At 55.5% G+C, this 12,153-nt stretch overlaps 1 protein-coding gene across 1 annotated transcript in view; it reads left to right on the top strand.

Annotated features, from left to right (window-relative positions):
- The window catches only part of FAM222A (family with sequence similarity 222 member A), a 28,169-nt gene that overhangs the window by 8,160 nt on the left and 7,856 nt on the right, over positions 1 to 12,153 (top strand). The window contains exon 2 of the mRNA XM_066331550.1: positions 7,366 to 7,484. Within this exon, the coding sequence (XP_066187647.1) occupies positions 7,403 to 7,484 (82 nt within the window). The 5' untranslated portion in view covers positions 7,366 to 7,402. The remainder of the gene's footprint in view (positions 1 to 7,365; positions 7,485 to 12,153) is intronic.

Raw genomic sequence — 12,153 nt, 5'->3', positions numbered from 1 at the left:
TTCAGTGGCTGGCGGTTAGGTTGTGGATGGCTAAATAAGAAAAACCTCTTTAATTTTTTTCTTTGTCTTTTTCTTCTTCCTCCCTCCTGAGTTGCTTTCTCCCCACAAGGACCCAGCCTGGTCCCTCTCCCCAGGGAACCCCAAAAGCAGGGTGAGCTTGGGAGAAGGGGGGGAAGAGCTGGAATTACTTGACCGGATGGTGGTATAATCCTTGTTACAAAAGTACACATCAATTATAAGAATTCCTACAGTAATCTTGGAAATCTATCTTTTCTGCTGAACCAGCTCATTAAAGAGCACCATTCATTTCCATCTCTCCGGGTGAGAAGGGTTTAAATCTCCAGAGCTTTGTGTTACCAAATAGACTGAGGGTGATGGACTTGCGTTAAATATTAAAAGGAAGAAGTTGGTTTTTATTTTTTTCTCCTTTCTTTTTCCCACCCAGACCGGCAGCACAAAGTGGAAGGAGGGGAGGGTGGGGGGTCCCCGCTGTGAGAAGCTTCCCCAGCTGTCGGTGGGCAATGCAGGGCTGTGCTCAATGGGTGCCTTTGAGGACCCCCCTCCCCTCCCTTGGCCTGGGGACCCCTCCAGCTCTGAGGGAGGAGGAAGGGAGCGAGGAAGGTTTCCCCAGGCCACCCTGGCAAGCCCCTGAGCCTGCGCTGGAGCCGGCCGTGGCACAGGCAGGGCTTTTGTGTGCCGGCGGGGCAGTGGGCGGCTGCGGGGTGAGGGACAGGCACAGAGCCCCTTTGTGTGCAGCTGCGAGCAGAGCAGGATGTGGGATAAAGCCCAGCCATAGGGATGGAGAGCTGGTAGCCAGGGAGGATGAAAGGGTAGCCAAGGATGGGGAGTGGGACTGAGGACGGAGAGCAGCGGCCGGCCGGGGTCGAGGGCGGTGCAGGGCGATGTGTGCGCTGCGCAGAGGCTCTGTGCAAACATGTTAATTTGTTTTCTTTCTTGCCTCGCCTTTCAGGGTAATTGGTTGCATTTGAAGCCTTTGTGAAAGCCTTTGATTATAGTAATTTCAGCAGCGTGATCTACCCTGGATTCCTTCGTCAGATTCTTTCACAGCTCCGGCACTTGGGGCTGTAATTACGGAGTGGAGCGCGCCCGGCTGCCGAGTGTGGGGCAGCTGGATGGGGCACCATGGCCATGGGAGCACAAGGACTGTCACTGCAGAGGACAATCAAACCCCTGGGATGAGGCAGGAGTCAACCAGGGAAGCGACAGGAGTTGTGATGGGGAGCTGTGGTCTCTGCACCGCTGAGTTTGTTGCATCTCAGTTGCAGATGCTGCAAATGCCCATGGTGTGGTTGCCCATGCTGGGGTTGGCTCCTGGCTCGTTGGGGTCTGGAGTGTTTTTAGTTGCTGCTCTCTGGAGCCACTTGGCTTTTCTGCTGGCTGACCCCAGGTCTGTGCTGGGGCTGGGACTAAAGCCCATGAGCATCCTGAGCATCCATGACGGACAGCTCCCCCCACTCCCTGTTCCCCACCCGTGTGCAGGAGGAAGGCACGGCACGACCGTGTCGGATCAGTGAGGTTTTGCTTTGAGGAGCTGGTGCCACATCAAGGGGACACGTCCATACATGTCTGGCAGGACCTGGCAGATCCTGCCCTCCCGCTGCGCGCTGGCCCTGCCGGGACCTCGGTGCGCACAGCCGGGGCTGAGCCCTGCCAAAAACACCGACGGCACCCGAGCGGGGCCCTGACCTTTGCTAACGGGGCCTCTCCCGCCTCGCTCCTGGCATTTTGTTCCCAGTGCCACGTAATGACCTTCTCGGCAGCGCCGTGCCAGCGTCTGCCACTTCCAATTACCCACGGCTGCTCGGCACCCGCCGCAGCACGTGGGGTTCCTCCCTCCCCGGCAGGATGGCAGCGGGGCGGGGGGATGCTGCACTGTGATCCCCCATCCTCCTGTCCTAGGGAGCCTCAGGAGCCCCCCCAACAGCTCCCAGGGCTTTGGGTTCCTGCCCCGGGCTGCTGGAGGCGCTTGGCTTTCCAGAATCATTATTAACCTGTTCGAGAGCTGTTCCCGCTCGCAGCGAAAATAGATCTTTAATCTCTGCCCAAAATAGCTCATTTGATGAGAGGCCTCCTTAAAGCTGACACATAAATTTAACCAGGCCGCCCGAGCCCTGCACGGGGACGTCTGCAAATGCTCAACAGCACTCGAATTGTTGGGGTTTTTTTAAATTCCATCCTTACAGACACATCTGATACCGTATTTCTTCCATAGGGTCCTTGGAACTGCTCAGGAGGTGATTTGCCCTTCCCTGTCCCAGTTCCTTTGGCCTTGCTTGTGACCAAAAGGTTATTTTGGGGTTTTTTTTGATGTTGACTTCCTTGAACAGTCCAAGGGGTTTCTCCTTGGAGCTGCCACGAGAGCAGAAACCTCATCTCTGGGTGGGGTGGGAGAGACATGAGATGCTGCTGTAGGATGCCAGCAGTGAGGGTCCTGGCGAGTCTCTCTCTGGCACTGTGCCACGGGTGGTGGGCTCTGTGCCATCCTGATGTCACAGCAGCCAAAAAAAGTGGGAAATGGGAATGCTCAGGGTGTCACAGCTCTACTCAGTGCCGGCTCTGAGGCTTGCCCCAGCAGCTTCCCAGCATTTCCACAGAGCATGGGCTGGGAGAAGCCACTTGGCTGCTCTGGGTCTCTCCCCCTGCCCCCCACAGTCCCCACATCCCAGCGAGACCCCGAGCAGCAAAATAATCACTTCCAGCATCATTATCCGTCGCAAACCCCAGCTTCCAATTTTAATCAGAGGAGCTGGTGTTGCTTTAAGATCTGCGGGTTTTAAAGATCACAAGAGGGGTTAGAGAAAATTACCCTTGACTCTTACATGCTAATGTAATCTCTAACCAGATCTGCAGCACTGCAGCTAAAATTGCTTTTTAGATTAACATTTAATTATTAACAGGGCCCCCTGAAAGGCCCGGGGCTGGAGCACGCGGAGGGGAGCGGATTAGCCGGGCGGGATGAGGGAAGGTCGGGCGAGGGAAGGTCGCGAGGTGACCGGCGGTGACAAACTTTGGGTTTTATTTTACCTGATGCTCCCCGTGGTGGAGAAATGGGGGGACTTTTCTGTGCTCACCCCTTGTAGGGCTGAGCTGTGGCATCCCTGCATCCTCTCCACCCTAAATCTGGATGGGAGATGCAGTGCCAGGCAGCAGCACCAACCAAAATCCCGCTTGCCCTGTGATGGGGTGTGCATACACTGTGTGCAGAGGGGAATCCTTCCTCTTCTGGCACCTCCTCACCCTCGCCATCAGATGGGAAATCAGTGTCCGTGGGAGCAGTGGTGGTGGGTGGTGAGAGTGAGCTCCAATGTCCCCAGGGGTGTGAGGAAGAGGAGTTCCCTGCTGATGTGGTTGGATTCTCCTCTGTCCCTGGAGGCACGAGGGTGTTCCCAGTTGTACTTTGGGTGTACTCTGCACACCAGGGGCCAGCAAGGGTTTTATTTTGTTTCTCTGTTTGCTGCCAACCTTATCCTCACCCTGTGCTGTCTGTGTGTCTGTCTGGCACTGTCAGGAGCCTCCTGTGCCTCTCCCAGCTGGGGTGACCTGTCACCTCCTGTCCTTGTGCCAAACCCACTGCTGACTTTTAATAGACGGGGGTTACAAGGCCATGGTGCGACTCAAACAGCTTTTGCGGCATCCCTGATCCTGCCCCACTTTCCTCTCCTAACCCCAAAAGCTCCCTTTTTATGGGATTGCACCCTAATAACACTCATGGAAGGACCTAGACTTGTTCCACCACAGCCTGGATGGCGACCAAGACCTTGTCCCTCACCGTCCCTGCCCTGCCACAGCTCAGCAGCTGCACAGACCCACTTCAGGCTGAGACTTTAAAAGTTCCTTTTTTCTTCTTTCCCCCCTCCCGTCACATTTTCTTTTATCTAAATCCTCGCCTGCGAAAGCCTCTATCGACAGCTGCGCTGGCCTTATCTCGCCGGAGGGACCTTCGCAGGGCTCTCGGAGGAGATAAGCCTGACTTATCAGCTGCTGATGTCAGAGGAGGTGCCAAACCCTCCCATCACTGGGGCTTTAGACATAGAGGGTGGTGTTTTTTATTAAAGTCACAAAGACCTTGGGCTTATAAATAGTGCGATGTCGAGATGGATTAGCTGGGTGTGGGGCAGGATGGAGTGGTGGGAGAAGGGAAGGGTGGAGTTGTGGCTCTCCCGTCCCTGGAAGTGTTCAAGGCCAGGTTGGACAGGGCTTGGAGCAACCTGGGATAGTGGAAGACATCCCTGTGCATGGCAGGGAGTGGAACAGAATGGACTTTAATGTCCCTTCCAACCCAAAACATTCTGTGATTGATTCTGTGATGGCCACAGTTGTGGGGTGTGGGGTTGGGGCTCCTGGGGGATCTTGCTCCAGATGTCCCCAAAGGACCCCACTGTTGGTGGGACTCACCCTGTGCCCCAACGCTGGATGATGGTGGGTCCATGGGCACAGCCTGAGCAGAGGCCATGCGGACTCGGGGCATTCCAGCAAAACTGCTGAGTGTTGCCTTTCCTGCCACGAAAGAGCCAGAGCAGCTTGAACTAAATCGGATCCTGCTGATTGGAATTAGTTCAAATGCAGATGGAGCTAACTAAGCCGGCGCTAAGCGTTGGACAGCCCAGCGCCCAATTCCCATCAGCTGATTCAGGGGCTTTTCGGAGCGGCATTAGCGAAATGCCACCATGGCACAGATGCCCATTGTGCCAGGCGCCCACCCGCTCGCCCACGGCCCTTCTGGGGCTCCCTGCAGGGTGCTGGGGTGGACAGATGGATGCTGTTCCGGGGTTGTGGCACCGGAGCCTTCCCTATTCTGAGAGTGCCTCTGAAGGTGGGGTGAGGCGCAGCGTAGCTGTCGGAAAAATCATCTCGGCTGCGAGACGCCCGGGAGACGGGGGCAGCAGCAGGGTCTGAATTAATCGGTGGCTTTATTCAGTTTGGCGTGTGGCTCCCGCGCCTCTCCCGCCTGCTGCCGATGATGATCCGTGCCCAGGGTCGAGATGGCTCCAGGAGGGAGCTGAGCTGTGCGTGGCAGGGCGCAGAGAGCAGTGGTGGGGACAGCCCAGCCTGGGGGTGTCCCCAGGGATCTGTTGTCCCTCAGGATGCCCTCAGCTCGTGTGTCAGGCTGCATCCACACCCTCCCTGTGCCAGCACATGGATTCGGTGACCCTTTGGGTGCTTCCTCCTCGCTCTCATCCCCGCGTGCCCCAGGGACCACCAGGGGCCTGATCCGCATCCGGCAGTGGCACGAGCCGCCCACGCCGCCCGTGTCCTGCAGGGACACGGGTCAGTGTCCCCGCGAGGAGCTGCCCCGGCGCAGGGAGCGGGTGACGTGCGCCGCTAATCAGCCAGATGGTGACACCCGGCGGGACGCCAGCCCTGAGGTCACCGCGGAGCTCAGGCTCAGGTACGGCGGGAGCTGGTGCCGTCATCCATCCCCTACTCTGCTGTGGGTGCCACGTACGGGGCCACCCATCAGGGACAGGAATGGGGACAAGGTCAGGGTGGCAGCTCCCGTCATGGAAAATCCGGGCGCTGGGCACGTGCCAGGGGAGCTGAGGCGCCGGGGCTGCGTAATGAACCCCGAGTCCCGGCGGGGAGAGGAGAACTCCTGGCAGTCAAGTGCGCTCAGGCTCTGAATAAGAAGCACTTCATTCTCTTTTCAAACTGTATAATTTCTGCCTGATTGTAATGGCATATTTTAAAATTACCAGAAATCGAAGCCAGAAAATGGATACGGCTGCTTTTACTGCGAGCTGCGTTAACAAAGGATATGTAATGCATGAAATAAAAACACCTCCCTGCCCCCCTCCTTTTTTTTTTAAAGACAGTAATAGGAGAAAATTGGTTTTGAAACTGAATAAAAGTCCCTTTCAGAGGAAATCATTTCTTTCAGGGTACCTTTGCTGAAAGTAAAATAGTGAATAATGAAAGGTGGTTACATGATTGTCTTTCATTTAGAGAGCGCGAGGACAGATGGAATCTGGGAGAAATGCACGATTGGAATAATTGCATGGTAACAAGGCGCTTGTTGTGAAATTAGTATCTTAAGAAAGTAGTGAAAAAGGCTTTTACTCATGAATACTTCATTATTAGGAGAAAACAGCACAATTTGGGTTCTCCAGACACCTGCTCGGTATTAGATGACTTCCTCCCCTCCTCCTCCTCTTCCTCCTCCTCCTCTTCCTCACACCTTTAGCCGACGAGTCTCTCCTTGTCCCTGGTTTGCTGGGGGAGTCAGGGTGACACCCTGATCCTGATGAGCCCAGCTAAGGCATGGACACCCTGCGTGGATCCCATCCTGGGGATTATCCCAGAGCCTGGAGCCCCTGCCTGTTGGAGGGCACAGAGCAGGAGTGAGCAGCTCAGGTGCTATTGTCTGTGCCCGTGGTGGCTGCGAAGGTGTTTTGAAGGGTGACATTTAAACCAGCAGTGCTTGGAGAGCCCTGGGCACATCTCGAGGAGCATCCATCCGTGCTTTGTTTCCTGGTGCTGGTGGTCACAGGCTCTGCCAGTGCCTGCCCGAGGCCACCACATCACTCCCCTGCACGCTGGTGCCAGCACTGGGACATGCAGGAAACATCCCAGATGGCTGCAGGAGGACACAATTCCCACAAAGGAGAAGATGGAGTGATGTACCCAGCAGTGACACCCATCCACGATGTCCAGTTGTGACCCTCAGCCACCCATACACGTTCAGCCAGAGAGCAGCAATGCAGGAACTGAAATGCTGGTGGATGGGCACCATGCCTGCTCTTCTGCTGCTCCTGCCCACATCTCCGTGCCCTCTCCGAGTGGGAATATCACTCCCTGTGCCAGCTGGAGCAGTGGGAGGGTGTCAGCAGCAACTGGTTATAACTCAGGGGCCCGGCAGCGGCTGGGGAAGGATGTACAATGAGCAGCACCGTGGTGACGACGACTTTGGCCTGACCCCTCCAGCTTTTGTCGAGCAGATTTTGATGCCAGCTGGGAGCTGGCGACAGATCGCAGGACCCCGGGTGTGATATTAACACTGTCTTTCCCCAGCCTTGGCCGGGGTCACTCCGTGCCGGGAGGCACCGGCTGGCACGCCAGCAGAGCGGTCTGGCACTGCCGGGATGCCCCGGCTCTGCCACATTCCCGGTGGGAAGGGCAGAGGAAAGCTCTGCAGGAGGCGCAGATCACCCGCTGAGACCTTCATTTTTATTTTATATACATCCCTATTCATTTCAGGCTTTCAGAGCTAGTTGTTTATCTCCAGAGGAGCAAAGGCACTGAGTGCTGGGGAGCTCCTGCCGGGGTGGTGGCAGGGGGTGGTGACAGGGGGTGGTGACAGGGGGTGGTGGCAGGTCCCTGACTCACCTTGTGTCTCCTCTCTCACAGGGTGCGGGGCGGCAGCGCCCGCAGGGAAGCCCGGACCATGCTGGCCTGCCTGCAGAGGACCCAGAACCCCCCAGCCCAGCACCTCCCCTGCCCCAACAAGGCGCTGGAGCCACGCAAGTGTAAGTGCCCGGGGGCGGGCGCCCGCTTTGATGCTGTTTCCCTTATTGAAAAAGACATTTATTTAACCGATAATTAAAAAGAGCAGGAGAAGTGGGGAGGAGAGAGGGAGGAAGGAGCCAAGATAAGCAAATTAAATTGGGTTCTGTGGTTGATAAGTCCAACTTCAGCAAATGTTGCAGAGCTGCCTGGGAAGCGTGGTGGCGGCAGAGGATGGTGCAGTCGGCCCCCCAAACCTCCCCGGCCCTTCCCCCCCTAATTACTTTCCCCATTTTGCTGCAGCTCGCCTTCCCCAGGAGCTGGCCTTTCAGATAAGCTGTAAACTAGTTACATTAAAATGGGATCCAAAAGGTCACTCCGGCAAAGCACCTGTCTCTCCCAGCCTTTGTCTCTCAATCCAAACCGTGATTAAATGTATATTTAATGAGCCTGCTTTAGGCAGGCGTGTTTGACCTCCCCGGCTGGGAAAGGCGCATTAAGATTCTCAAGTGATGAATGTGTGTTTTAAAGAGGGGAGTGGATATTTTTCTGCTGGTCTCAGTTGGATTTTTAAACATTGCCGGCTGAAGACAAATCAGCTGCTAAAGCTCTGCTTGTTAGGCTGTGACAGCCCCCGGGTGTTTGTTTAATGAGCTGGATTTTCCTGTAGACTTTTTTTTTTCCCTCTACCTGGGCACCCTGAGGAGCCAGGAGAGCTGGGCATGGGCTTTGGGCAAGCTGGCCATGGATTTTGGACGATGCTCAGCCTCCCCAGCATTGCTTCAGTGTTGCACTGCCAGTCAGGAGGGTTATTTATCCTGGGAAGTTATTTTATCCCTGGAAATGTTCATGGCCGGGTTGGACAGGGCTTGGAGCAGGTATAGGGGAGGAAACAGAGGAAACAGGTGGTCTTTAAGGTCAATTCCAACACAAACCATTCTGGATTCCATGTTTTTTGCGTGCAGCTCCCCAATGGCCAGCACAGGGAATAGGACACCCAGGCCAGAGGTGGGGTTTTGGGCACCCAGGTGTCACAGTGCAGCTTGCACTGCACTGGAGCATGCAGTGCCTCCCAGGTCTCCTCCTTGTTGGTGTCTGGAAGGGTAAAGGGTGCTGCTCTTGTAAAATTATTTGTAATCTGACGCCTGAGCATCGTGGCAGCACAGGGCTGGCAAGAGGTGCCCAGCTCCTGGAGCACCTCACTGCCATGGAATAGAGAGCTCAGCTATGCCCACATGGTCTGAGCCCCATGGGCAGGATGAACCTGACAGGGTTTTCTGGAGGCTGGAGATGTTTGGCACCAAGGATCTCTGTGTGAGCTCATTGTGATCCCAAGGTCAGGATACACCTGCTGGTCCCCACAGCATTCCCTGAGCGCAGCTCAGGGCTAAGGGCTGTCTCAGCTCATGGAACAAAGCTCAGAGGCACCTTTCTGCTTGGGAGGGTTGATGTTTTCTAGCATTTCCCACCCTGCCATAGGTGCTGAAATAAGGAGGTTTGGGCAGGAGACCTTATGTAGTGTCATGGGTGTGAGAGATGCTCCTGGATACAGCTGCCTGTGTTGTGGGAGGGTCCCAGCCCCAGTGGTCCTGGAATTGTGCCAACAGCATGAGGGCAGAGGTTTGACCTCACCCCAGACCCTGGCAGGTGTGAGGTACCCAGGAGACAGTTTCTGCCTGCTCTCACGCCATCCCTTGAGTAGGACCGTGCTCACCTGAGATCTCCAAGACACTTGTGTCCCCCGGGACGGGTGGCAGCAGCCAAGCTCCTGCCCAGACCCCCACGCTGTGCCTGCCACCGGCTGCCACCAGCCAGGTCACCTTAATCAAAGTTTAGCTGTGCCCTTACGTTTCCGCTCATTATGGGCAAACGCGGCGCGGCTCGCTCCTCTCTCCCTCCTGCCAGCGCAAATTAAATTGCAGGTGACACCCAGGGCCACGCATCTGGCTTGGAATACAATTTTCCCTTCCTTATTTATGGCACCTGTGGGAAGCACAGCAGAGGGGCCGGGGAGCTGGCGTGGGGCTGAGCTCCCGCCGCCACCGGAACGCCCGCGCGGGGAATCGGCGCGGAGAGCGCGCTCCTCAAACCAGGCGCAATTTAGAAGTGCCTCTGATTACTTAATTTGCTCCTGAGTATCTCAGTAATTATCTTTATGGGTCTTATTTCTGTCCTCTGGCATTGTTTCTGTCGATATTAAATGAGTCTGGCTCTCGGCACATTGGCCGTCTGGCCCGGCACCACTGTGAAATCCTATTATCCTGCCCGCGCCGCTGATTAATTTTGGTATTAATTTCACGTAAAAGGTGAGCTGACTCATTTTCCTGCCCATGCAGGGAGCTGCTGGTGCATTCACCCCCCTGGTTCTGCCCCTGGCCTTTCCTGCTGATTGTTGTCCCCACATCTCCGTGCTCCCCACGTTGGTGTGGCTGCGTCCCAGAGCATCCCACAAAACTCATCTTGATAAAGCTGGAGATGACTTTGCTGCTGTTGCCAGCGGTATTCCCAAGGCTGCTCCATAGGAACCAGCCTGGCATGCCTTGAGGAGGATGCAGGAAGGTGCCAGAGCCCTTCCAGCCCTGCCTGTGCCTCCCGCCTCCAGCAGAGGAGCAGGAGCCTGTGGAGAAGCAGCGTCCTCAGGAAAATATCACATCCAATTAACTCCAGCAGCCTGGTCCCTTTTGATTTTATCCTGGGTGCATTACAGGAATCCTGAGCTTTATTTAAATTATAAATCAAATAATGCCCCTCTCAGCTTGGCCAAACTCTTTGCTGCTCCCATTCTCAGCAGTCACGGAGCAGTGGATGTTATTTAATGAAATGTTACTTTCCATGTGCCCTCCTCCAGCCAGCCTGGGGCTGGGAGTGTGGCAGGGAGCAGGATGTGTGTCCCTCTAAAAGGAGCCATGGGGAGTTCACAGAGGTGAACCTCATGAGCATTCTCCACGGCCTACAGGAAAGATGGAGAAGGGATTCTTTACAAGACTGTGGAATGGCAGGATGGGTGGGAATGGCCTCACACTGCCAGAGGGCAGGGATGGATGGGATTTTGGGAAAAAAATTTTTCCTTGCAAGGGAGGTGAGGCCCTGGCACAAATTGCCCAGAGAAGCTGTGGCTGTCCTGTCCCTAGTGATGTCCAAGGTCAGGTTGGACAGGGCTTGGAGCAACCTGAGATAGTGGAAGGTGTCCCTGCCTGTGGCAAGGGGTGGCACTGGATGAGCTTTAAGGTCTCTCCCAACTCAAACCAGTCTGAGGATTCTTTCACCAGTCACATCCTCCATGCTGGGGGTCCCATGGGAGATGTCACCTTGGCCCCGCTGGGACAATGTGATAAATGGCTCTTTGGGGGTGACACAAACCCTCACCGGGCCCATCTCAGTGTTAAAACACTAACGAGGGGATGGCCCTAATGGGAGGTGATGGCCAGGGCTCTGTGCCAGGGAATCAGCTCCAGGGTCACCCACAGCTCTCCCTGCACCTGTGGGGACTCTCATCAGTGATAAACCCCTTAATTGCACATGGGATGAGGCCCTATTTAATGGCTTCTCGTTACCCAATTCTGCTTGTTCCAAGGGCATTTTCATTAGAGTGGCTGCAGCGAGGCTTTGCTTTTGTACACACCCATAAAATATCATTTTAATTTCATGAGGGGTTACACATGAGTGAAGTAAGATTAATTCTTTCATTTTCAGTTTCTGGAAGGGATCGGTTAATGATGGTTCTGTGTATTTATATACGTGCCATAAAAAGGAGTTCAATTAACTGCTGGGCCCAAAATGTGCTGTTGACTTGCACTTTCCCTGCCAGGAATTGCTGCAAAAACACTTTTCCCTCGGTCACGTGTGGGGATGGAGGGTGAGGTGGGGCTGCTCAGTGCCCATCTCCTGCCAGGTCAGAGCCCTGGATTTGGGGTGGGCTTGGCTGGTGCAGCACACAAGAAGGTTGGGTTTGTGAGCAAACTTCCCAGCATTGGCATGGTCCATTGGCCACAGAGCAGGCTCCTGGGCACTGGCAGACACCAGGATGAGGCACCTTGCTTTGGGGGTGCCCACCCTGCTCCCCTCAGCAGGTACAGAACCTGTGTCTTAAATGAATTCAAATATGAATTGGCTGTGGATGAGTGAGCAGAGGGGCCACGGGCAGCTGGGATGAGCAACAGAGGTGGTGGGGTCCCGTCCTGGTGCTGGGATCCTTCAGAGGGTCTGTGGTGAAGTGGCATCAGGATGGCATCAGGGCTTCTGGAAAGTGGCACTGGGACAGCACTGGGATGGCATTGGGCTGGTGGCTGTGTTGGGGTGGCCTCAGGGTGCCTTTGGGGTGGACTTAGGGGTCTCCTGGTTTCATTTGGGTGGCACTGAGGTGGCAGCTGGGGTTACCTCAGACTATGCTTGGGCAGTCTTGGGTGACACGTAAGTGACATTAGGGCAGTATTGTGGCAGCATCATGGTGGTGCTGAGGTGGCACTTGAGTTTCATGAGGCTGGCACCAGGGCAGCATCAGGATGGCATTGGGGTGGCACTGGGCTGACATTGGGGCAGTATCAGGATGGCTTTGGGGTGGCACCAGGCCATGGTGGCTGTGGTGGCACGGTGGCTGTGGTGGCACAGTGGCTGTGGTGGCACGGTGGCCTGCATGGCACAGAGCACGGCGCCGGTGCCTCGCTAATACCTCGTGGAGGAGACAAATGGGAA

Source organism: Sylvia atricapilla, chromosome 17 (assembly GCF_009819655.1).
Source record: "Sylvia atricapilla isolate bSylAtr1 chromosome 17, bSylAtr1.pri, whole genome shotgun sequence".
In the NCBI taxonomy this organism is placed as follows: domain Eukaryota; kingdom Metazoa; phylum Chordata; class Aves; order Passeriformes; family Sylviidae; genus Sylvia; species Sylvia atricapilla.
Note: the sequence above shows the minus strand (reverse complement) of the source record. Positions and strands in the feature narration are given on the sequence as shown.